The sequence below is a fragment of the Taeniopygia guttata genome, chromosome 28, assembly GCF_048771995.1.
Source record: "Taeniopygia guttata chromosome 28, bTaeGut7.mat, whole genome shotgun sequence".
NCBI classification, from domain to species: Eukaryota; Metazoa; Chordata; class Aves; order Passeriformes; family Estrildidae; genus Taeniopygia; species Taeniopygia guttata.
In genome coordinates this window covers 566,886-590,365 of record NC_133053.1, presented here as the reverse complement: position 1 = coordinate 590,365, position 23,480 = coordinate 566,886, and the positions used below count along the sequence as shown (strand labels likewise).

Sequence of the window (23,480 nt, the reverse complement as noted above, 5' to 3'; positions counted from 1 at the left end):
TCAAGAAACATCTCATTCTCCTCACAGTTTGGGCTTCCAAAGGTTTTTAAATGTTTCCAGTCAGTGAAATCCCCAGTTTTAAGGGATGCCATTCAAGCCCATTCCTCCTTTCTTTTATTCCCCAGGGACTCCAGGAGCAGATTTGGAAAACTTGCAATGCAATTCCATGCTTTCCTAGGATCCTGGAATTCCAATAAATCCCAATAAATCCAAATAAACCCCAATAAATCTCAGTAAATATCAATAAACCCCAATAAATCCAAATAAACCCCAATAAATCCCAATAAATATCAATAAACCTCAATAAATCACAATAAATCCAAATAAACCCCAATAAACACCAATAAATCCCAATAAATATCAATAAATCCAAATAAATCAAATAAATCCCAATAAATCCTAATAAAAATGATGCTTGGAAGCTCAACCTTACTTGAAAGAACCATCCAGGTCCCAAGGTGCCAGTCCCTGTCTTCCCCTTCAAGGTAGCCCAGCCTTGTCATGGTTCAAATTTCATAAATGGGGAAGAAAACAGCTGGAGAAATAAAGGACCAAGTAAAGAAATTAGGGGTGAAGTTAAAAAAATTAAGGATGAAGTTAAAAAAAACTAAGGATAAAGTTTAAAAAAATTAAGGATACATTGCACAATGGAGCTGCCTCCAGGTTTAATTCACTTTGCCACTGATTAAATGGAAAATCAAAGCATTAAAGTGATTTTAAAAAGGTCTTTAATGCCTCAATTTCCTGAGGAATTCAGAGTTAGAGACACAAAGCAGACTGCAGCAGGCTGGGACTCCTCAAAGCTGTGACAAAGCACAGCCCTCAGTGGATTATTCCATGGATGGGCCGCCCTTCCCACGGATTAATGGATTTATTTCTAATATTTGCATCACTCTGGGTGTTTATCTCACATAATCACTGCTGCTACTGCTATCCATTATTAATTAATTAATTAATTAATTAATGGCTCCAGGTCGTTAGCTCAGCGCTGGCAGCAGCTCTGAGGGGATCCTTTTGGAATCTGTTTGTTGGGATTGTTTTAGCAACGGGTGAGATTGGGGTTTGAACACGATCAAGCTGGAAAATCCTGTTTGTGCAGGCTTTTAAAAAAGGATTAAAAAAAAAAAAACAAAAAAACCCAGGGTTTTTGTTTTGTCTGGGAGCAGAAAGGTGGGCCAGGAAGGAGGATCCTGCCTCCAGCTGCAGTGTCCAGCTGTTTCCATGCAGTATTTGGGAATTTGCAGATGGAGCATCCACAGTGTGAAATTCGGATTTCTTCCCGGGGCCATGGCATTCTGTCTGCCCTCTAGGGCATTTTATACTAAAATTTACACACTTTATTTACACATTGTATACTAAAATTTCACATTTTATACCCAAAACCACATGTGCTATATTTACAATAATGCACCAATATCAATCATTTATGTTGGGCAGTGTGTCTCTACCTTAAACCAACAGAAAAGTGTCACCAGCACAGCAAGGCATGGAGGGCAAGGAGAAGGAGAAGAAGGCCAGGACATGCCCAATCCATCTTGTCCCCTTGAACCCATTCTAAAAACCCCAAAATTCTACTTTTTCACCCACTGTTAATCCAACTACCACACTACTCAAACCCTTGTGGCTTGGGATTCCTCACACAGAGTTGGCAGCTTTTCCCACGGGCTAAAATCGAAGCCACGGGTGTTTGTGACTTGGTGCCAAGGTGCCCGAGATCCTTACAGGGTCTGGGGACAGCCAGGGCAGCCAGGGGGATGTGCTGGGTTCCCACAGGGCCCCAAAGTCCCCCCAGCCCTGGCAGGGAACAAATCCCAGGGGAGGACAGGTCGGGAGGAGCTGTGGCCCATCCTGCCCAGGAAGGAGACCTGCAGATGGGGATGGGGATGTGGGGATGTGGGAATGTGGGGATGTGGGGATGTAGGGATGTGGGAATATGGGAATGTGGGGATGTGGGGATGCGGGAATGTGCCTGAGGCACCCAGCGCCATCCATGGCACAACCCCAGCCCCAGGCGGGCGCTGAAAACCCCGCAGGAAGCGGCCCTGCATTTTTTCCGATTTCTAGCAGGGATAATAAAAGATGTGGAGCTCTGGATTAGGCTCATTTGTAACAATGAGCTCCTCTTCCTCCAGCAGCCAGCGGGAGCTCAGACACGCCGAGGAAAGCGGGAATAATTCGCTGGAATTGTGCTGGGAAATCGGGGGAGGCTGAGGGATGTTTTGTCTGAGAGAGGTGCAAAGTGATGAGAGAGCGAAGCCATCGCTGAGTGCTGGGAATTGTTGGGACTTTCATGCTCAGAGTCTTCAGCTTTTCCCACTGAAAGTCCTTTGGCTGTGATCTCGCTTTCTTTTTTTGGGATTTTCTCCCGAAAAACACTTCCCAGAGTCATAATGACAATAACACAGATTTACTGCTCCGTGTTCCCAAAACTCCCTGGGATGGCAGAGCTTAAAAACAAAAGCTCTTCGAAGCAGCCTGGCCTTTCCTTTTCCCCTAAATGATGCATCCCACTGATCTCTGTGGTCAAAGCTCCTGAATTTTGGGAGCCAGGGGTCTCCAGGCAGGAGTAAACAGGAGCTGGCTCCTGCAGGCAGGACTGGAAGTGCTCAGGGCTCTGAGATCACGGTGGAGGTGGGCAGACAGCACGTCCACGCTTTAATAGCTCTGGGACCTCTCTCTGGGAGCACTGAGCTGGCTTTGAACGCATCCCAAGAATTATTAACTCCAAAGGAACATCTGGCACGGGGAACCCTGGAGCTCAGGGATCCTGGGGATCTCCTCGCTGCTGGAGCTGCCTGCGGGCTGTGGGCTCTGGGGTTGGACAAAAATCCACATTTTCTGTAGGAAAAACGGCATTTCTGTGACCCCAAGGATGGCTCGGACCAGGATTTGGTGTCCTCAGGTTGCTGCCTCCTGGCACGGCTGGGGACAGCCAGGACAGAGCTTCCATCTCTCCTTCCCACAGGGAGGATCCCAAGGAACCTGACAACATTCACCCCTAAAAACAGGGACAGGGAGCACAGCCAAATCCAGGGGGAAAGGGAAATATTTGGGTTGGAACGCCAGAGAAAATCGGGTTTTTCCCAGGGAGCTGAGGAATGGATCCCCTGGAGATGGAGTTGGGCACAGCCCCCAAAGAAAATGGGGATGAGAAGTGGGGAACTGGGAATTTCCCAGGAATTGTGGCCATGCTGCCCCCAGAGCTGCCCTGTCCATGGGCATCCCAAGGGAACTCCAGAGATTTTCCATGCCAGGGCTTTTCTTAAGGGAACCTGCCCAAATCTCCTGAATACACAGCAAAAACCAACTTTTAGTTAATTAATTCAAAATTAATGCCACTTCTCTTGCTTCTTCCTCTCACTGACTGTGACAGGGGCTGGGTTTCCCTTCCAAATTTTCCCTTTTTCCATTAAAAAACCCCTCAACAAATCCAGCAGGAAGATATCTGGGATAATCTAACAGCTGGAAAAAGGCAAACCCAGCAATCAGGTCTTTTCAGGACAGCAGTGATCAAAGAGGTGCTCTGTACAAATGATTTTGCAGCCAGCTCTTGGCAGGAGACAGAAACCTTTTCCCTGCTGGAAATGAGATTTAAGTTGTAAGGAGAGGAAAAAGGATCGATCACTGTGTGTTAATTCCCTTTCTCCCAACTGGAAATACTGAGTGGGACAGAGAAAAGGGGGCAAATAAATTGATTATTGAATGTAATATTCTCTGTCTCGTCTCAGGGAGAGATTGAATTCACTTTAATTCACTTAAATTTGGTTTTAATAGGAGTCATTTAACACTTGTGTGAAGAAAAAGGGCTTTTTCTTATATAGGAAAATGGGGGAGAAAACCTTTCTGAATTACAATGAGAACTCTGCAGGATAGGTGGGGTTTTTTGCAGTGGAATGGGGAGATTTGTGAGGAACACAAAGAAAAGAGGGGTAGAGGAAGCACCAGCAAGCTCTCCATGCTGCTCTTGGAAGTGGTCTCATTGTCCTTTGGTAAAACGAGAATCTTGAACAAGAAAATGGATTTATTATCAAATTCTTCCTCTTCTGGGGGTGGTGGAGCAGAGCTTTGTCTCGACCCTTTTTTCCTGTCCCCCTCTCAGCTGATATTTCATCCCCAGCACACCAGAAGGAAGTTTTCTTCCTCAAAAACTGCTTTCAATTCCTTTGGGAACTGCTCCCAAAATCCCGAGCACAGAAGGATCGAGCAGAGAGGAACAATCCCAGGGCAGCCCCTGGTGTGTCAGTTCCTCACCCTGTGTCCCCCTCCCAGGGATTTCCTGAGGCATTCCAGAGGTTTTCCAGCCAGGATAATGCTGGCTGTGAGCAGGATGAATGCACAGAGATGCTCTGGGCATGGGCAAGGACAGGGACACCCTCAGGATTCCTCACCCTGTCCTTTGTCTCTCTCCAAAGAAAGATTTCCTCCAATAAAAAGGTGAATTCCCAAATAAGAAAGAGAGGAAATTCCAGAAATAAAAACCTGCAGCAGCTGAACAGTGGGAAACACTTCCATGCAGGAGAATCTTCTCAGTCCGGAGCTGCAGCTCCTTCCTGAAGGCAATTAACAAATGTAAATCAAAATAATTCATTAAAGAGACTCAAACCAACAGCTGCACTCGTGGAAATGCTCATTTCACCCCCTCATGGCTTTTGGGACAACCACTGAGCTCCCAAATCCATCTTTTTCCTGACTCCCACCCCCTCAGCTCCCCTTATCACCCATCTCCTCTCACACACGTTTTATTTTGCTCAGCTTTGAGACATTACAGATTCTTGGCCCCATCTGTGAATGGTGCTGCTTTGGACATCCTCGATGAGCTCAGAGGAAAATTCTGCATCATCCAGGCTCTGGGCTTGTTTTGGGGTTTTTGGTCACTTCCAGAGAAATGGAAAAACGGCGTGTGCAGGCTCACAAGGGATGGGAAGCTCTCCAGAAAGAAGGAGGATGGAGACTGACCCAAACCTCTGGAGTTTTCTGGAAAATCTCAGCCCCAGAAATCTCCCAGGAATGACCTGGCTCTGGGGAGTGCTGGCAATGCCTTCTCCCGACCCCACCCAGAGCTGAAAAACAGCCTCAAGGGCAAGCCTGCTCTTTTTCCATAATAATTTTCAGGATGATGGGCTGTGGAGAGATCCAGAGTCAGCCCTTGCTTCATCTGAACTGCTCTTCCTACCCAAAAATTGCAAGGGCACAGGTTTGGCCTGATTGTGATGGTCCCAAATTCCCTTTAATTTGAATTCCAGATGGAGACCACGTCAATCCTCTGCATTTTTGCAGTGTTCCCTCCATAAAATTCCAATTCCTTTTGGCCAGCACAGGGTCAGGTTCTTCCCTGAGCTTCCCCTCGAGCCAGAGCACGTTGGGTGCTCATCGACAGCCAGAGAAGTACCCACCAGGAGAGAGGATTCCAAGAGCTCTCCCTGAATTCCAGCTGCCTCCTGGCCATCTCTGAGGCCTTGGAGTGCTTTCTGCACAAGCCATTCCGGCCTGCACCACTTCTTCCAGGAAAAGCTCCCAGGATTCCAGGAACCCCACGCTCAGGTGGAGAAATGGGAATGACAAAAGCAACTTTTTCTGCTGGCAGAGTTGAGTGTCCCGGACACAAAAGGCAGCAAAAGCTGCTGAGATTTCCCCAGGAAATCAAATATCCAGGCATGGCTTGGAGAGGGGAACTTCTGGAAAAGAGGAAAGAACAAGCCTAACCCTGTAGACTCAGCAAAATCTGATCTCACAGCCTGAGCTCATTCCTGGCTCCCAGCACAGCGGGAAGAGAAGTTGTTCCTGGGGAGCTCCAAGTCCTAAATCTCCTCCTGAAACAGGAGCTGTTTGTCATTTCCAGCTGCAGGTGCCCCTTCCTCCGCTTGCTTTGTTGGGTTTTTTCCCCCCAGCTGAGGTTTGTGGTGGAACAGAGAACGAGAAAAGGACAAAATGTGCGAGGCTTTACCCAAGGCTGAGCAAGCCTCAGCTTTCTATGGCTGGCTTAGTGGGAATTCAATTAAAACCCCATGGAAAGAAAGGGCTGAGGCTGCAGCCTGGCCTGAGGGTGATCCTCCAGTTCAGCCCGTGAGGGAGGAACCCCACAAAGCAGTTTTTAGATGGCATTTTTGATGTCCAAATCCACTGGAACAACGTCCCTTGGTTGTTTCAGCCTTTGGGCCTTCTCAGGCAAAGGATGTGGATGCAGATTTTGGCTGGATTTGGGTTAAATCCCAGGAGAAGAGCTTGGGGTCACTTTGGGATCACAGTATGGGTCACAACAATCCTTCAGGCTGTTCCTGTGCTCCAGAATTTGGCTTCTGACTTCCAGACAGAGGAGTGAAAACCCTGTCCAGGGTTTGAACATCTTCCTCCCCTCCATTTCCTTGGAATCTTCATGCTCACAGAAAATTCCAGGGTTTTTAGCCACCTTTTTTCAGGGTTATTCTGATTTTGTTTTCCACCATGACCTTCCACGCTTTGGGCTTTCCATTTTGCTGCAGTTTCTCCCCACCCTGGCTGCTGGCCCCGAGCTCTGCTTGCCCAAACTTGAACATTATTTTTCAGCTGAAATGACATCATGGCTGAAGTGCTGTTTAAAATTATTGCTCTCCAGACCTCTCTCACTTCCCCTTTTGCAATCCCCTCTTCCAGCAAAGCTGTGTTCTCATCTGGAGCCAGGAAGGGTGGCCTAGAACTGGAATGTCTTGTCCACATCCATCCCAGGACTTCTGCTCTGCCCTCATCCTATAGCCAAAAAAAAAATTCCAATTGAACTTTTCAAATTTTTAATAACACTTGCTAACAACTCCATAAAAATAATTCTGTGTTCTGGGCCCTCTCCACATGACATCAGGCTGATGGATTTCTGGGCCAGGCTCCCGAGGCCGTTTGCAGCCTTCTGTTTGCTCGTAAATCAAGGCCAGCGGTGCCGTTTTTAGCAGAAGCAGCCCAGTTCAGAGTTTCCAGGCTGCTCCATGGGTTTGCTGTGCTGCCACAGGCCCTGCCCCGAATCCAGCAGCTCCACCAGGCTCCACGTGCATCGGAGCACCTGTGGCAGCCTCTGGAACATGAAGCCCGGCTCTGCTGGTGACTCTGAAGGGACCAGCATGGCAGAAGTCCTTCTCCCCGAATTTCCACGGCCTTTGCAGTGCTATTCCCTGTCCAGCTGGCCGCCCTTCCCGGTGGGAACGCTGCCTCCTCGCACGGAGCAGCTGCTGAGGTGTTTCCAGCACGATCCTGAGGCGCTGCCAGCGCCCAGCGCCGCCGGGCTGGGGGCAGGATCCTCCCCAGGCCGTGGGAGCACGTGGAAAAGGGACAAGCCACCATCCTTGGCAAAGGGAGCAGCTGGAAGAGCCCTGAGCATCGTGGGATGAGGGGAAACCTCCCAGCACGGCTCCAGAGTTCAAGGGTCCCTCTGTTTTGGGGTGCTGGTGCCCTCTGGGATGGGAATGTTCCCCTTGGGGAATGTGGGACAGCCTGGGAGCCCACAGCCCCCTTGATCTCGTCCCAGGCTGTTTGATGGCATTCCTGGGTTCATTTCCAAGCAGCTCCTGACTTCTGGGAAGGCCTCACAGAACTACACTGAGACCATTCACAGCCTGAGGGCAGCCCTGGCTGGGTTCCTCCTGAAATCCACAGAATTCTGCAAGGAAAACATTCCTTCCCCTTCCTAAAACCATCCCCCCAGACACGACAAACACAGCTCCTTGGAAAGGCCTTCCACGATGGCAAAACAACTGCAACACCCAACCCTTTTGGGTTCCCTCAATTCTGCTTGATTTTTCTTCAGCAAAAATGAAAAAGAAACTTAAACTTGATGAAATATCACCAGTTTTTCCTATAGCTGTGGAAGCATAAATGACTTTACACTCCTTCTTTTCCAAATTTGGATTATTTGCAAGGAGAAGATAAGGTCAAGCTGGGCAAATTTAACATCAAAAGGGACTAAAAAGGAAAATTCTTCAGGGATGGAGGCCAGAAAATGGAATTTTCCAGTTTCAGGGCATTTTTGGATGAGGGTGTTTGATCCTGGAGCCCTCCTGGAAGTCCTGATGTGGCCAAACACACCTTGGACACTCAGCCAAATTCCAATTATTGATTCCTTACATTAAGAGCCAAATTAAGATTTCTCCACAGCAGGAAAGAAGGATTTCCTTGGGAGGATTTATTTTCTATGCAGAGAATGTAAATATGTTATTCCCTTACACTGAAAGCACAGAAAAAGCCAGGGTGGGACTCCAAAATTCCTGATTTTGAAGTGATTTTTTTTTCTTTGAAGATACAAACCCAACCTCAGGTTTAACCCTGAGCGTTCTGCCTGCTCCAGAATTAAAAACCTGCATCAGCACAAAATCTGAGGAGAAGTCAGCTATCAATACATCAAAAACCTGCTAAAAGTGCACCCAATCCCAAATTTGCACGGGATAACCTGGAAATTCCCCGTTTTCCTCTCTTTCTGGGGAGGCTCAGCAGCCCCACACACACATCCCAGCCTGTGGGAGCCTGGATTTTCCATTACTCCACAATCACCTCCATCTGCCCAGGAAGGCTGCCAGCAATCCCAACAAACAGGGACATTTTGGAGCCCATCAAGAGCTCCACATTTTGTTTTTAAACTCAGCTCCAACAACATCTGCTTTGGAGAAATCCCTTTTTTTTTTTTTTTTTTTTTTTTCCCCAGAGCTGTCGATGCCCCTTTGGAAATTGAGGATTTTTAACAATTCTGCTCCTTCCAGAGGCAGCTTTAATAGGGAACAGATCCTCCCAAAGATTTCCTTGAATAAATTCAGGAATTCCAGCATTTTTTCCCTTGGATTTTAGGAACTCTTGGCTTTTTCTTAGTGAGTTTTAACTTCACATGGTGATTCTTCAGCTAAAAACCTAAAAAAGGCACAAGTTCTGTCCATAAAAAGCTTTTTTCCCTACATTAATTCCTTCAATCCAGGTCCTGTCCTGTTGTTTCAGATCTTTTCAAGCAAAGGGAATTTTAACACAATTTTGGAGGGAAGAATTTCGAGTTTCCCACTGAAACTCAGTATTTTTAATTCTTATTTTAATATTCAACCCCAATTTATTGGAGTTTATTTATTTATTTATATATAGCATCCATTTGGAGCTGGTTTAGAGCACCAAATTTCATTTCCTTTTCATCTCCTGCTGTTATCTTTTATTATTTATCTTTTATTATCTGTTAGCTTTTATTATCTGATATCTTTTAATGTCACTCACCATCCTTAATTTCTGAGAACTTTCTTCATTCAAAATCCTTGGATTTTGGCCAAAATCTTCTCCTCCTTTTCCTTCATGGAGTTGCATCCCTGTGACTTGTTCTGGGAATATTTGTGTATCCCAAATTAAACCTGCAGATAAAGCAGAATTAATCAGATTTATCACAATTTGCTGAAGGATAAAAACAAACAAACAAACAAACAAAAATCATGAGGAAAAACCATTTTCTGTGAATCTTCCCTGCTGAAATCAGAGCTGGATTTGCATTTCATGTTGCACTAAAGTTTCTGGTAAATTAAAGACATTCTTACATTTATTTAATAACACTTTTTGGAGATGTTCTTAGCTTGTGAAAGGATTCTGGGCATTAAAGGGTAAAAATATTAAAATAAATATTAAAATATTAAGTTATATAAATAATAAAATTAGGAATATATAATAATATACAAAAATAAGTATAAAATTATAAAATATATATATATATATACAATATTATATAATATAAATAGTTATTAAATATATGGATATATAAATATATAAATATTTTTAAATTACCACTCAGGGTCCCAGCACTCAGTGGGCCTTTCAATGTGATATTAAAATATTGTTACATTGTAAAATGTAAGACTGAAGTCCATAAAGTTATAATTCTTAAAAAATAAGGGATTTTTCCTCCCATTTTCCTTTTTTCCAGCATTTTTATCCCCATCCCAGCCTGCCTGGCCAGGCTGGAAGTGAAGCTTTGCTGCCATTAAGGATGAGTCCCTAAAAATCCACTCTGCATTAATTCCAATCCATTTCAGGACTGGGTAACTCCACAAGAGCCCACGAAATATTCAATATTTACTTCAGGAGCTTTTTTATGGGGCCTTTGTTCCATGCAGGAATTTTATGGATCTGGGATTTCCTGTCATTTGCATCATCAGCTGTTATTTAGTGAAAATTCCCTGGGAATAAACAGAAATACCTCCCCAGCCTCCATAACAAAAAATTCCCTGGGAATAAACAAAAATACCTCCCCAAACCCACAAAATCCTGTGGGATTTGTTGCTCCAGGATGGAACAAAATCCCAGCCAGCCCAACCTCTCCCTGTCCCCACATTCCAAAGGGAAAAAGCTGATGGAAAGTGAGGAAAATCTGTGGGGGAAAACAACCCGTTTTAACTATTTACATTTCTCAGCCCATTATCTGTGAAGATTTTTTTAAGGTTTTATGGGATGAATTTAGGATTTTAGGGATTTTGGAGGATTTTATGGGATTTGTAGGAATGCTGTGATCCCAGAAATTCCCAGATAAAAGGGAAATGTGTTGCTATGATCCCACCTCGAGCTGGTCCTTGGATTCTTTCTCTCCCAGCTCCTTTTGCTTTCCTTCTGTGTCCCTCTCGTGGTAACTCAGGAGAAATGGCACTGGAAAAACTCATTCCCATTTTTTTCTCTATGGATTTAACCCTTCAGAAAAATAATAATTATTACTTCACTGGAATTTTGTCAGCATTGAGAATATTTTTATTAAAAAAAAACAGATTTTTTTTGTTCTTTCATTTATTGGTATTCAGGTGTGGTAAAATAAATAAAAAATTAAGGTATTTTCATTTAGGATTTGTTTTAAGGAAAAAGGGAAGAAAAAGGCAGAACAGAGACAGGAAATGAAGAAAATGGAGCATTTTCTTTATTATTGAAGGCACTGGAAGAGATTGGTGTGGATTCTCCATCCCAGGGACAGCTTGGATGGGGTTGGAACAACCTGGGATAGTGGGAGGTGTCCCTGCCCGTGGGAATTGATGGGATTTAAGGTCCTTCCACCCAAAACCATCCTGGAATTCTGTGATTTTTAAATCCTCTGAGCTCCCGGAGCACTAAATAAAAATATGTGACCAGAGCAGGGAGGAGATAAAGCAATTAATTTGCTTCATCAACATCCTGGGTGCATTTATTGTGCTTAAGGAACACCCTGGGTGCATTTATTGTCCTTAAGGAACATCCTGGGTGCATTTATTGTTTTTAAGGAACATCCTGGGTGCATTTATTGTCCTTAAGGAAACACCCTGGGTGCATTTATTGTCCTTAAGGAACACCCTGGGTGCATTTATTGCCCTTCATCAACACCCTGGGTGCATTTATTGCCCTTCATCAACACCCTGGGTGCATTTATTGCTCTGTGTGGGAGCTCCCCTGAGCTCCTCCCTCCCCACCTGATCCCTGCTCCACCCTCACTTCCCGTAACCCGAATTATTCCATGCCAGGATAAAAATATCCCGTTTTTCCCCCGTTTTGGCCAGCCTGGGCTCCATTGGCTGTGCCCCCCTCACGTCACGGAGCTGTTCCAGCTTTATCTCCATGGCTGGGAATTCCTGGAGACCAATCCCATCCCTGCCTTCCCCTCACAGCCCCGAGAGGAGGAGGAGGAGGATGCCAGCAAATCCCAGAGCTGCTGGGCTCTGGAATTCAAACCAGGTTCAAGGAAAGGCCTCTCCTTATTGCCAGGGCTGGGATTTCTCCCCAGCACCTCCAGCTGCTCGGGTTTGTCACTCCTCATCAGCACCTCGGCATAATCCCCTCTGCACCTCCTGCGAGCAGAAAGCCTCTTTTAAAATATGAATTCACTCACGGTTTTATCTCCTTGTGAATCCCAGCTTCTGATCTGCAGGGCGACGGGAGGCTCAGCAGCGTTTGCAGGGAGTTGTGCCAGTTTTTGCCCGTTTAAATTCCATACTGGCAGCACAGCAGTCAAGCCCAGTGAGTCACAGCCTCTCCTCTGCAGCAGTCCGGGTTTGAGGCAGAAAACTTGCACAAAACACTAAAAAAAAAAAAAAAAAAACAGAAAATGCAGCCTGGCAGCTCTGCAGCCTGGCTGTGCATCCATTTTATCCTCAAAAGCTTCAAAGTGGCCCCCAGAGCTTCCAGCGCTGCGATGAAGCAGAGTCATCCCGAAATTCACGTGCCTCTGCTCTGCCTTGGTATAAAGAGAATTTCACCCTCCAGTTTAAGCCAGTTTGGTTTTCCAGCTGCTTTTCCAGTGCTGGGGGATGTGCAGCTTCAGCACCTCAGACAGCAGCCCCAGAGTGTCCCCAGGGCCACCCTCGGGGGACAAACCCACAGGAGGGAATTTCCAGCCTGTCCTTAAAGAGCTCTGCAGGCACAGGGAGAGCACAACTCTGCACAGCACAACTTTGATCCCTTTCCAAGACTTCTGAGGATTCTGTCAAGCAGCCAAATGTTAGGAGTAAGGTGTGTTTATTAATAAATAAAAGTGTTTGCAGCATGCAGCCACCTGGCTTTGTACTATAATTCTTTTCCCCCCGCTCCGGTTCCACTTTCATCTTCAAATGTTATTTTATGCTTCTCCCCGTTATGCTTTGGTCTGAACAGTTTATTCTGCTTCAAAGAAAGACGAATTCAGTCTCTCTGCAGAAGTGGAGACTCCTGTGCTCCCTGGATTTGTTTTTTCCCATCCTTTTGCTGCACAATATTCCCAGGACAAGGATGTTTTCCAATCTCCATCTTTTCAGCCCAGCAGCCGCAGATCTGGTACACGTTGTTTCAGGCTGGGCTTTATCCTACACCAAAAGCAAGAATATAAAATCCAAGTTATTTATAAGAGAAGATACATATTTGCATCTCAACGTGGAAGGGAAAAGGCACTGAATATCCAGCCTTTCCCAACACTAAGAAGGGATTTATTGTGTGCTGATTGAATGGAATGAGGGTAAATTCTACGTTTTTGGTTTATTTCAAGGTAGAAATGTTCTCTGCACGGCCCTGAGCTCAGAGAATGCCCACTGCAGCACGCCCAGAGCAGCTCAGCTTTCACTCAGGGCTGTGGGGTATTACAGGTGGGACAGGAATTACTGCTGGAGCAGGAATTAATGTAATTCCCGCTCCTTAATTCCCACTTAACCCCGTGTCCCTCCCGCCAGCTCCAAGGGAACAGGCAGAGCTGGCAGCTCATGGTGGGCACAGGTGACCCCATTGTCACCACAGTGTTCCCGTCGCCTCAGAGTGCCCAGTGTCACCATGTCCCCTCAGTGACCCCTCACGAGTGCCCAGTGTCACCACGTCCCCTCAGAGTGACCTGTCCACTCCCTCAGTGACCCCTGACGGTGCCCAGTGCCACCCCATCCCCTCAGTGACCCCTCACGAGTGCCCAGCACCACCACATCCCCTCACAGTGACCCTTCATGGTGCCCAGTGCCACCATGTCCCCTCAGTGACCCCTCACGGTGCCCAGTGCCACCCCATCCCCTCAGTGACCCCTCACGGTGCCCAGTGCCACCCCAGCCCCTCACAGTGACCTGTCCATCCCCTCAGTGTCCCCTCACGGTGCCCAGTGCCACCACATCCCCTCAGTGACCCCTTACGAGTGCCCAGTGCCACCCCATCCCCTCAGAGTGACCTGTCCATCCCCTCACAGTGACCCCTCATGGTGCCCAGTGCCACCCCATCCCCTCAGTGACCCCTCATGAGTGCCCAGTGCCACCCCATCCCCTCACAGTGACCTGTCCATCCCCTCAGTGACCCCTCACGGTGCCCAGTGCCACCACATCCCCTCAGTGACCCCTCATGGTGCCCAGTGCCACCACATCCCCTCAGAGTGACCTGTCCATCCCCTCAGTGACCCCTCACGAGTGCCCAGTGCCACCCCATCCCCTCAGTGACCCCTCACGAGTGCCCAGTGCCACCGCATCCCCTCACAGTGACCTGTCCATCCCCTCAGTGACCCCTCACGGTGCCCAGTGCCACCCCATCCCCTCAGTGACCCCTCAGGAGTGCCCAGTGCCACCCCATCCCCTCAGTGACCCCTCAGGAGTGCCCAGTGCCACCATATCCCCTCACAGTGACCTGTCCATCCCCTCAGTGACCCCTCACGAGTGCCCATCCCCTCAGTGACCTGTCCATCCCCTCAGCCCCCTCAGCCCCCGCCCCCCATCTCGATGTCCCATTGGCCGCCACACCCGTCACTCACGCCAAGCCCCGCCCCTTCCCTCCGCGCGCCGCGGGCGGACAGGCCGCGCATCCCCCTCCCGCCCTCCCTCTCACCTCGCTAACCCATTGGCCGCCACACCCGTCACTCAGCGCCAAGCCCCGCCCCTCCCGCGCGGGCTGCGGGGGCGTGCAGCGCGCCCCCTGGCGGCCGCGCCGCGTCTCCCCCCCCCCCGCGGTGCGTGCTGCGCGTGCGTCACCCCCCCGCGCCGTCGCCCTCCCGCGCGCGCGCGCTGCCGCCGGCGCGTCCCCCCCCCCCCCCCCCCCCGCGCGCGCTCCGCGTCACCGCTCACGGGCCTGGCGCGCGGCGGCCGCGGCCGCACGGACGGACGGACGGACGGGCCGAGCGAGCGAGCCCGGCCGCACACTCGGGCCCGCTCCGCTCCCTTCTCCCGCCCGTTAGCTCCGGGGCCGCCCGGAGAGCCGGCGGCGGCGGCGGGTTCGTTTTTGTGTGTGGGGGGGGGCGCGCGGCCTGGTGCGCGCGGCGCATCCCGCCGCTCGCGTAGCGAGGCCGCCCGGGCTCGCTGAGGGGGAAGCCCGCGGTTGCTGGGTTGGGGGCGGGGTAAGGGTGGGGAGGACGAAGCCTCCCGGCCCGGAGGAGAACGCCGCCATGAGCGTGGAGGCGTACGGCCCCAGCTCGCAGACCCTCACCTTCCTGGACACCGAGGAGGCCGAGCTGCTCGGCGCCGACACGCAGGGCTCCGAGTTCGAGTTCACCGACTTCACCCTCCCCAGCCAGACGCAGACCCCGCCCGGGCCGGGCCAGGCGGGGCCGGCGCAGGGCCAGGGCCCCCCCGGCGCGGGGCAGGGAGCTCCGGGCCCGCTGGAAGCGCAGGTGAGCGGCGGAGAACCGGGGGCTCCGCGCGGGGCGGGCGGCGGCGGCGCCCCGGGGCGGGAGCCGAGCCGGGGCAGCCCGGGAGCGGAATTGGTGCTGGCAGGAAACTTGCGGCCGTGTCGCGATAGTTGTGGCGTTGCGATAGGGAGGAGGGAAAAAAAAACCACCGAGGCAGGGTGAAATTCGGGTTCTTTCTCCTTGCGGGGTTTGGGTCAATTCGGGTTCTTTCTCCTTAAAACAAACGGGTTTCGCTGGTGTTTATTATCCAAAGTTGGGCGCTGACGAAATTCTTTACTTCTTCTTTACTTCACCTCGCTAAAATAATTTCTGCTTGTTATTACTATGAATGTTGATTTTTTTTTTTTTTTTTTTAATTTCAGTTTCCACTTTGTCGCTACGCAGCTGTTGGGTTTGTTTGGGGATTGTGTGGTAGGGACAAGTTCTGAGCTCTGGTTCTTGGTGGTTTAAAAACACGTTTTGGTTTTGTTTTTTTGGTTTTTTTATTGCAGTTGATGCCTAAAAGAGAATGAAATTGTATTTATTTAGCAATTCACAACTCGTAGGCAGGGGAGGAATTAGGATAACAGTTGACAAGAAGTGCAGCAAATGAAGATAACAATCTCAGTATGCCCGTAGTAAACAGCAAAAACTCCAAAGAACTCTCCAGTATTTTTAAAAAAGCCACACTTTTCTCCAGTTTGAAGATCGTGGAATATTCAGGTCCCTCACAGAAATCCCATTATTAACCATTAAATGCTTGTACATCACCCACGTGTTAAGGGATGAGTGTAAAGAGGAGTTGAGAGTTTTAGGTGAGTTTTTATGCCCAAACCAAACATCCCGGACCTGGTTTTTGTCCTTTTCGTTGCAGAAGCTGCCCCAGGTGGGTGTGTGAGTGCAGCGGAGTGGGAGCAGGGAGCACATCCAGCTCCACAGGTGTGCAGGGCAGGGCTGAGCGAGGCTTGCTCCTGTCCTGGGGGTTTATCCCAGCACGAATTAAATCAGTTTTTCTGCCTGAAAGTGCTCGGTGACTGCAGGGGTGTGCTCAGGTCACTGTGAGTCACAGAGCTCAGAGCTCTTGGGTTATTTTCTGTTCGATTGCAGCTCTTGGATTTGGTAGAATTGATCCAGTTTGGGCATTGAGAGATCAGAATTATTTTCTACCAGCAGTAAAATCTCTGTGTGCATACATTAAAAGAGAATTTTAATCACATTTAATTTTAAACCTTTAATGGGTTGTGATCACTCCAGAGCTCCCAGCAGGGAATTTGTGGCCAAGGAGAAGAAAAACCACCCCAAAATCAGCCTCATAAGCTGAAAGTCCAGGCAAGAGGATAATTAATTGGGCTTTTTTTTTTTTTTTTTTTTTTTTTTTTGTCTAAACATGTTTGAAAAACCTTTGAAGTCAAGGGAAAAAAAAAAAATCTCTGGAGAGCACCTTCAGGTACTGGTTTTGTCTCCTGGCTAAAAGGAAGGGATTTTGTGTTGATTTTTTAAAAAAAAATCAGGGTGGTTTTGAGTTTCTACAAACTTTTGTGGTCATCCCACTGCTCATTTTGACGTTGGAAATGTCATTTTTGGGGAGGGACTCTCAGAGGAGGAACAGGCCCCGTTTCCTCCTGGGTGAAGTAAAACAAAGCCCAGGATCTGCTCAGACCTGCCCCTCTCAATGGGCTCAGGGCTGATAAAATCACAAAATCTGGGTTTTTTTAAAAGTTCTGGGCAGAATTTTTGCTGCCCTCACTAGATGATTGAAGTTTGTTGTTCTTTTTGGCAGGAGGCATCTTAAATAATGACTTCTCCAATTGATCAGGTTTTGCTTAATGAAATATTAGCCCTGTGATTACAATTAAAGCTAATTAAGTAAATAATTGTATTTGGAGCTGAGGAATATTGGAGGTGGAAACTTTTGCTGAGCTGTTTCTGGGGTCTTTTTAAAAAGATGAGTTGAGCAATGCAGGGCACTTCATTTTTTAGGGAAAACTTCCTTTCCCAATATATTTAATTAATAGCGTTACAATTGATTAGCGGTCAATTACCGAAAGTAGGAGTAGAGCACAAACATTTTCTACAGAAAATTCTATTCCCATTGTTTGCTAGAATTACATAAACATAATAATTTTCTGAAGTGTTTAAGAGGAATTTAAAGCAGAGCAGCTGTGGATCCCTGAGGTGTCCAAGGAGCACCGTGGGATGGAGGGAGGTGCCCTGGCTGGGCTTTGGGGTCCGTCCCACCCCGGAGCAGCCCGGGATTCTGTGGAATTCTCGCTGCTGGGAGCTCGGGGTGGGTGAGCTGGGCTCCCGGGTGGCTCAGCACGGTCCGGCCCAGCCAGGCTGGCTTTCATTTCATTTCATTTCATTTCACTTCGGTGCGAACAAAGGCTGTTCTGTCCGGGCCACACCAGCCCCTGCTGCTCCCTCCCAGGGGCGAGGCTTTCCCCAGCTTCCTCCTCGGGAAAGGGAAAGCCAATCTCCCTCACCCCGGTCCCAGCAGAGCCCCGAAGGGAAAATCACACTCGGCAGCAGCTGCCTTTGCCACCCACCCCAGAAATGTGGGGTCTGGGGGATCCCCGGAGCTGGGGGTGACTCCATCAGCAGGGTGGTGCTGAAGGACTTCTCTGGCAGAATACCTGCTGGAGTTCAAGTGCAATTACAGTTCTTGTTGCAGCTTGAAATGCAGCACTTGAAAGCAGAGCTGGGTGAGGAGGCTGCAGGTGTGCTCACCTGGGGCTCTGCTGCTGGCCCGGCTGGCTGTGGGAGCTGGGAGCAGGAGTGACAGGGGAATATTCTGTTAGCGCTGATCCGGGACTCACAGCCGGCAGGATCCCAGAATCCCAGCACGATTTGGGTTGGAAAACCTTCAATCTTAAAGGTCCCATGGCAGGGACACCTCCCACTGTCCCAGGGTGCTCCAAACCCCCCTGGGCACTTCCAGGGATGGTCACAGCTTCTCTGGGAGTTCCATCCCAGCCAGCAGGGTGGGATATTCCTTCCCAATATCCCCTTTCCGCCTTGAAGCCATTCCCTGTGCTGGGATTCCAGCCCTTGTCCCAGATCCCTCTCCAGCTCTCCTGGAGCCCCTCAAGGCTCTGGAAGTGGCTCCAAGGTGTCCCTGGAGCTTCCCTCCTCCAGCCTGGCCTGGAATCCCCACAGGGAACGATCCCTTCCCGATTTCCCCCCATCCCTGTGTCCCGTCCCTCCATCCCTCGTCCCCAGTCCCTCTCCAGCTCTCCTGGATCCCTCAGGGATCTCCTGGTGACACCTTCACACCATGGTGTCACCTCGTTCATGGAACCAGGGACTCCCAGAGTGCTTGGAGGGACCTTCAGTCCCATCCCATCCCATATCCCATCCCATATCCCATCCCATCCCGCTGTCCCAGGCTGCTCCAAGCCCCATCCTGGGATGGAGCAGCCTCAGCTTCCCCGTCCCCGCTGCTTTCTGTCCCTCAGCTCGGTTCCTGGCCCTTGTTTTGTGTCCCAGGGAGTGTTTTGGAGGCCAGCAGAGGAGCGAGGCAGGCCGGGCAGTTTTTGGGAGTAGTTTTGTGGCACCTCTCAGCGCTCAGCCCGGAGCTGCCAAACTCGCCGTGCCAGAAGTTGCAGCCAACATTTTTCCCAGCAGAGCAGTGCCCCCCTGCCACCACGGCTGCCCGTGCCAGGTTTTTAATCCAGTGCACACGGGCTGACATCACAGGAGGGTTTGCAACAATCACTTCCTCATCCAGAGCCTGCCAAGGGCTGGGGCTGCACAGCGCAGGTGACATCAGCGCTGCCTCCCCGAGGGCTGGGACAGCACAGCCGCTCCTGCCCTTGACATTTCTTCCTTTTCTGCCTTAAAAAATCCCAAACCGAGCCCAAACTTTACTGCTTTTTTTTAAAAAAACAGGAGGGCGGTTTTTTATGAGCACCCAGAAAATGTATTAAAATCAACCAACCTTCAAATAATGCATTGTGGGGTAGAAATGCCTGGGAATGCTTGTAAGGAGTTCAGATAAACTCCAGGCTTTGGAGTCCCACCTGTGCCAGATCAGGCCTTGTTTACCTTCTGTAAAATGGCTCTGTCAAGTGGAAATGGATATTTGAAGTGGGTATTTCTCTGCTGACAGTGTTCTGAAGTGGGTATTTATCTGTGCAGAGTCTGTTCCCCAGCCAGCTGATGGGATCTGCCCTCACCCCGCTGATACTGCTGCTCCTGCCGTGGGGCTGGATTCCTTTTTCCAGCTTCCCTTTTGCACTTTCGGTTCCTCTGGGCTGATCCTTTCTATTAAAAGGCAGAGCTTGGAGATAACACCAATAGAAGCCAGCCCATTTATTGATTTTATTTAAATGCTCCTCATTTCATTTGCAGAGCTGGTGGCTTTGAGGGCAGGTCCTGATGGCTCAGGACAAGTGGGAAGTTGGCTTTGGCCTTTAACTCTTGCAATTGGCTGTTAAATTTTTAATGTGTGTCTCTCTAATTGAGAAATAAGCTGAGTTTGCTTCATTACAGCATGAAGAGTGCAACTTTTTAATGTATTTTTTGATTTCTTTTGCTAAAGGTTTTGTGTTCTCCCTGGCAGAATTAAGTTGCACCTCCCAGTTAAATTGCCTTAAATCTAAGTAGTTCAAATACTATTTGAGAGACAAAGGCCACGAGTGATTTTTGTCCTATCTGGCTGGTTAATATTTATAAATAAATCTTAACTTTACAAACATTGGGGGGGGGGTGTTAATTATTCCTTTGATAGGGAAATGACCCCAGCACTCCCCTCAAATGTGTTTCCAGCCACTTTGGTGGCCCCTTTCCCACATTTTCCACTCAAAATTAACATGGATTAAGAGAAACTTATCCCTGTTCAGCTTTTGGTGGGATCTCGGCTAAAGAAGACAGAGAATAAACCAAATTTTGGGGTCTTTCTCAGCTCAGTATTGAGGTGCTAAACCCCTCAGGGCTGGAGAAATTAAACCAGGACACGTGGGAAGCCCAAGGGGCAGCACCTGCAGTGGTCCTGCCAAAATCCCTGCGTGACATCCACCACCTCCTGGTGGTAAAAGTGCCAAAAAATGGAGTTATTTTTGTCAGGAGAAAGGCTGGGGGTGGGAAAGTTGCTGAGACAGCACCAAATGTTGCAGAATTCCACGGTTCTGGCAGTCCATGGTGGGCACAGGAAGAGGTGGGGGAAATTCCTGTTCCCAGGTAGATCCCAGGAATAAAAAGAAGGGTGAGAAAACAACTGCTGGAATTGTTGAAATGGAATTTTGTTCTGTAAGGCTGTGGGAAAATGTGACTGCAGAAAAGCAATCTCCTTGTTTTCTTGCTTATCAGTTGGAGTTTAAATAATCCTGTGAAACAGGAGGTGTTGGAGCAAGTATCGATTGTGGGATTGTATGGAAAAATACAATCTGCAGGAAAGCAATCTCCTCCTGGAAACTTTATTCCAACTTATCAGCTGGAGTTGCAATAGTCCTGGAGAGCAGGAGCTGATGAAGCAAATCGTGGTTGTATAATGGCTGTGCATGTCATGCTCTTGGCAGCAGCTTTCTGAGGAGGATTTTCGGTGCCACACCAGATTTTGGGGCTCATTTTGGGTGTGCACCCCCATTCCAGGTGAATGGTCCTGATGGGATCCTGCAGAATGGAGCCGTGGATGAGAACGTGGCCAAGACCAGCCAGCTCCTGGCAGAGCTCAACTTCGAGGAGGATGAGGAGGACACTTACTACACCAAGGATCTCCCTGTGCACGCCTGCAGGTCAGGCTTCCAGGAGGGACAGGGATTTTGGGAGCAGCTCCCTGTGCTGCTCCTGGAGTTCTGCAGCAGGTTTGGAGCTGCCACGTCCACGTTTGGCCAGCTCGGCGCTCCCTGGGGATAAATCCCAGGCTCAGCCACCCCTGTGATGGGGAGTTCTAAAATATTTGTGACTCACAGCAGGAATCTGCTCCTGTTTGATGCTTCTCCCAGCACTGATGTTCCCCAGTTTCCACTTCCCCTTATTTTTGTGCCCTGTAAATCCAGTCAGAGCTTGGATTTGGATTTTCCTCTCAGCAATAACCAATCACTTCTGGTTTTCCCCTTGGAATTGCAGTTACTGTGGCATCCACGACCCTGCCTGTGTGGTTTACTGCAACACCAGCAAGAAATGGTTCTGCAACGGGCGTGGAAACACCTCTGGCAGGTAAATGATCAAATCCTGGAAATCAAAAACCACCTTTGTACCCATTTCCCCTTCTTTCACTCTCAGAGCACCCATGTGTCAGTATTGGGAGCAATGATGTGGAGGACTCTAATGATTTCAGAAGGCTAATTAATTACTTTATTAAACTATTATACTATATTTCACTATATTACACTAACAGGACACACTAACTAACTAGAAAACTTGTGACTCTCTCCTGAGAGTCCTGACACACACATGGATCCAATTGGTCAATGAATCTAAACACCAGAATTTCATTAGGTAATCACCTTGGGTAAACAATCTCTGTAGCACATTCTACTGGGCACAAACACAGGAGTAGTGAATGAGATAAGAATTGTTTTGATCCTCTTTTCTCAGGAGAAATCCTGAGAAAGCCAAGTCTCCCTCTGTTCAGAGGGCATGTGAATACCACACCCATGCACTGAGAAATGTTCCCAGCATGGATGGAAAGAGGCAGATCCTGCCAGTGTGTGCCACAATAAATAGATTTATCAGTGCTCTAATAATTGCTAACAAATTGGAATCCTGTGTGCTGAGAATTTTAAACTTTGTGTGCTTAAAGGCACAGGCCCACAAGAGAGCACTGCACTTGGCCTGAGGTCAGGAACAGGCTTTTGAAATCGATTAATAGCACTGGCATTGTGGGTTTGGAGTTGGTTGGAAGTGTGTAATATCACAGGGTGGAAAACTTCGAGTTTGGGATTTTAGAATATTGAAATAAATATGAAGCAAGATGGAGGTTTTAGGGTGGAGACAGGTTGTTCTTCACCTTGTTCCTTCTTCTTCATGGGTTTGGGTGATGTTTTGTTATTGGACAGAAAGGTTCGCATTGGGGGCTCTGGGGGATCAGTTATTGGGTTAAAAGGGAAAATAATCCAGGTGTCCTTTCTTAAATTGGACAGTTTAGTTTTAAAAGACCTTGTAACAAGAGTTAGCTAGCCATGTTGTGCCTTGCTCCTGAAAAAGCTGCAGGGTAGTGAGCCTGTAACATAGATAAGAAACAATAAACACCCGAGTCCGAAAATGAAACGGCGTCAAGTGCCTTCAATGCCAACCTGCAGAAATCGATCCTAACCCACGTTTGTGGTGTGAAAATGCTGTGGGTCTGTGCTGTGATCTGTCTCTGTGCTTGCAGCCACATCGTGAACCACCTGGTGAGAGCCAAGTGCAAGGAGGTGACTCTGCACAAGGACGGGCCCCTGGGCGAGACCGTCCTGGAGTGCTACAACTGCGGCTGCCGCAACGTCTTCCTGCTGGGCTTCATCCCAGCCAAGGCTGACTCCGTGGTGGTTCTGCTGTGCAGGTGAGGGGGCTCTGCTGCCAGCTCTTCTCAGCATCTGCTTTCAGAAAAACCAGCCCTTGCTTTCATTTTGGCCAAAATACATCTTACGTTCTAGTTTGCCACCCTTTTCCCTTCAGGTGGTCGCACAGAGTTCAGGGGTGCAGATGGATAACGCAGCAAAGGGAGTTCTCTTCTGCTGGGCAAACATCTTTGTTCTGTAGAAAAGTATTTTTTTCCCTGAATTCTGCATTCCTTAATGGAATAAAGGTGTTTTCCCCTCTGTTTGAGCTTCGGGAGAGGCACAGCTCCTTTCAGGAAGTGACTCTGGAGCCATGGAACAGTGACTCTCACTCAGGGTGTTTTTCTCTCAGCTCACAGAGTCATTTGAGGCCACAGTAAATCAGAAATTGTTCTGACAGGCTCAGTCAGAACTGAAAATTTATAATTGTGTGTGTTTTAATTCAGTGCTGTCACTGTGTGTTTGCCAGTAGAAATTGTGTTTCTGTGGAGGAAGTTCTGTTTGGGAAATAACATCTTTTTCTGGTCTGTGTGTGCACAATCTTCATGGATCATAACCACCTCCAAAGGTGTCATATTTAATATTTTAAAGGTATTTTCAGTCCTGGAAAAACCCAAGCAACACTTCTCACAACACTGGAGTAAGAACTGAAAAATGAGTTTTCCCAGCAGACCGGGGTTGTTTTGCTTGGATTTTCCCTGTTTTTTGAGCAGTTTCAGCCCTGTTTTCAGCCTCCACACAATCTCCCTCACTCTTGTGGGATCTCACAACTCCTGGCTGTGTTCTGGTCCTGCAGGCAGCCATGTGCCAGCCAGAGCAGCTTGAAGGACATCAACTGGGACAGTTCCCAGTGGCAGCCCCTGATCCAGGACCGCTGCTTCCTCTCCTGGCTGGTGAAGATCCCCTCGGAGCAGGAGCAGCTCCGGGCCCGGCAGATCACAGCCCAGCAGATCAACAAACTGGAGGAGCTCTGGAAG

The 23,480-nt window shown here is 48.6% G+C and overlaps 2 protein-coding genes across 8 annotated transcripts in view; one reads left to right on the top strand and one right to left on the bottom strand.

The window, feature by feature from the left end:
- Window positions 1-14,977, bottom strand: part of COMP (cartilage oligomeric matrix protein) — a 32,023-nt gene extending 17,046 nt beyond the window's left edge. For 3 of the 6 annotated variants that reach the window (XM_072919320.1, XM_072919316.1, XM_072919321.1), the window contains exons 1-5: window positions 14,842-14,977; window positions 11,819-12,767; window positions 10,532-10,659; window positions 9,208-9,338; window positions 434-535 (exon numbers count right to left, since the gene is read on the bottom strand). In XM_072919320.1, the coding sequence (XP_072775421.1) occupies window positions 434-503 (70 nt within the window). In that variant the 5' untranslated portion in view covers window positions 504-535; window positions 9,208-9,338; window positions 10,532-10,659; window positions 11,819-12,767; window positions 14,842-14,977. Of the gene's footprint in view, window positions 1-433; window positions 536-4,479; window positions 4,547-9,207; window positions 9,339-10,531; window positions 10,660-11,818; window positions 12,768-14,841 lie in introns of all 6 variants that reach the window. The other 3 variants (XM_072919317.1, XM_072919319.1, XM_072919318.1) reach the window with 3 other exon arrangements.
- UPF1 (UPF1 RNA helicase and ATPase) overlaps window positions 14,451-23,480 on the top strand; it is a 24,191-nt gene continuing 15,161 nt past the window's right edge. For both annotated transcript variants that reach the window (XM_030257130.4, XM_030257129.4), the window contains exons 1-5: window positions 14,451-15,025; window positions 20,612-20,754; window positions 21,089-21,178; window positions 22,338-22,505; window positions 23,300-23,480. In XM_030257130.4, the coding sequence (XP_030112990.1) occupies window positions 14,801-15,025; window positions 20,612-20,754; window positions 21,089-21,178; window positions 22,338-22,505; window positions 23,300-23,480 (807 nt within the window). In that variant the 5' untranslated portion in view covers window positions 14,451-14,800. The remainder of the gene's footprint in view (window positions 15,026-20,611; window positions 20,755-21,088; window positions 21,179-22,337; window positions 22,506-23,299) is intronic.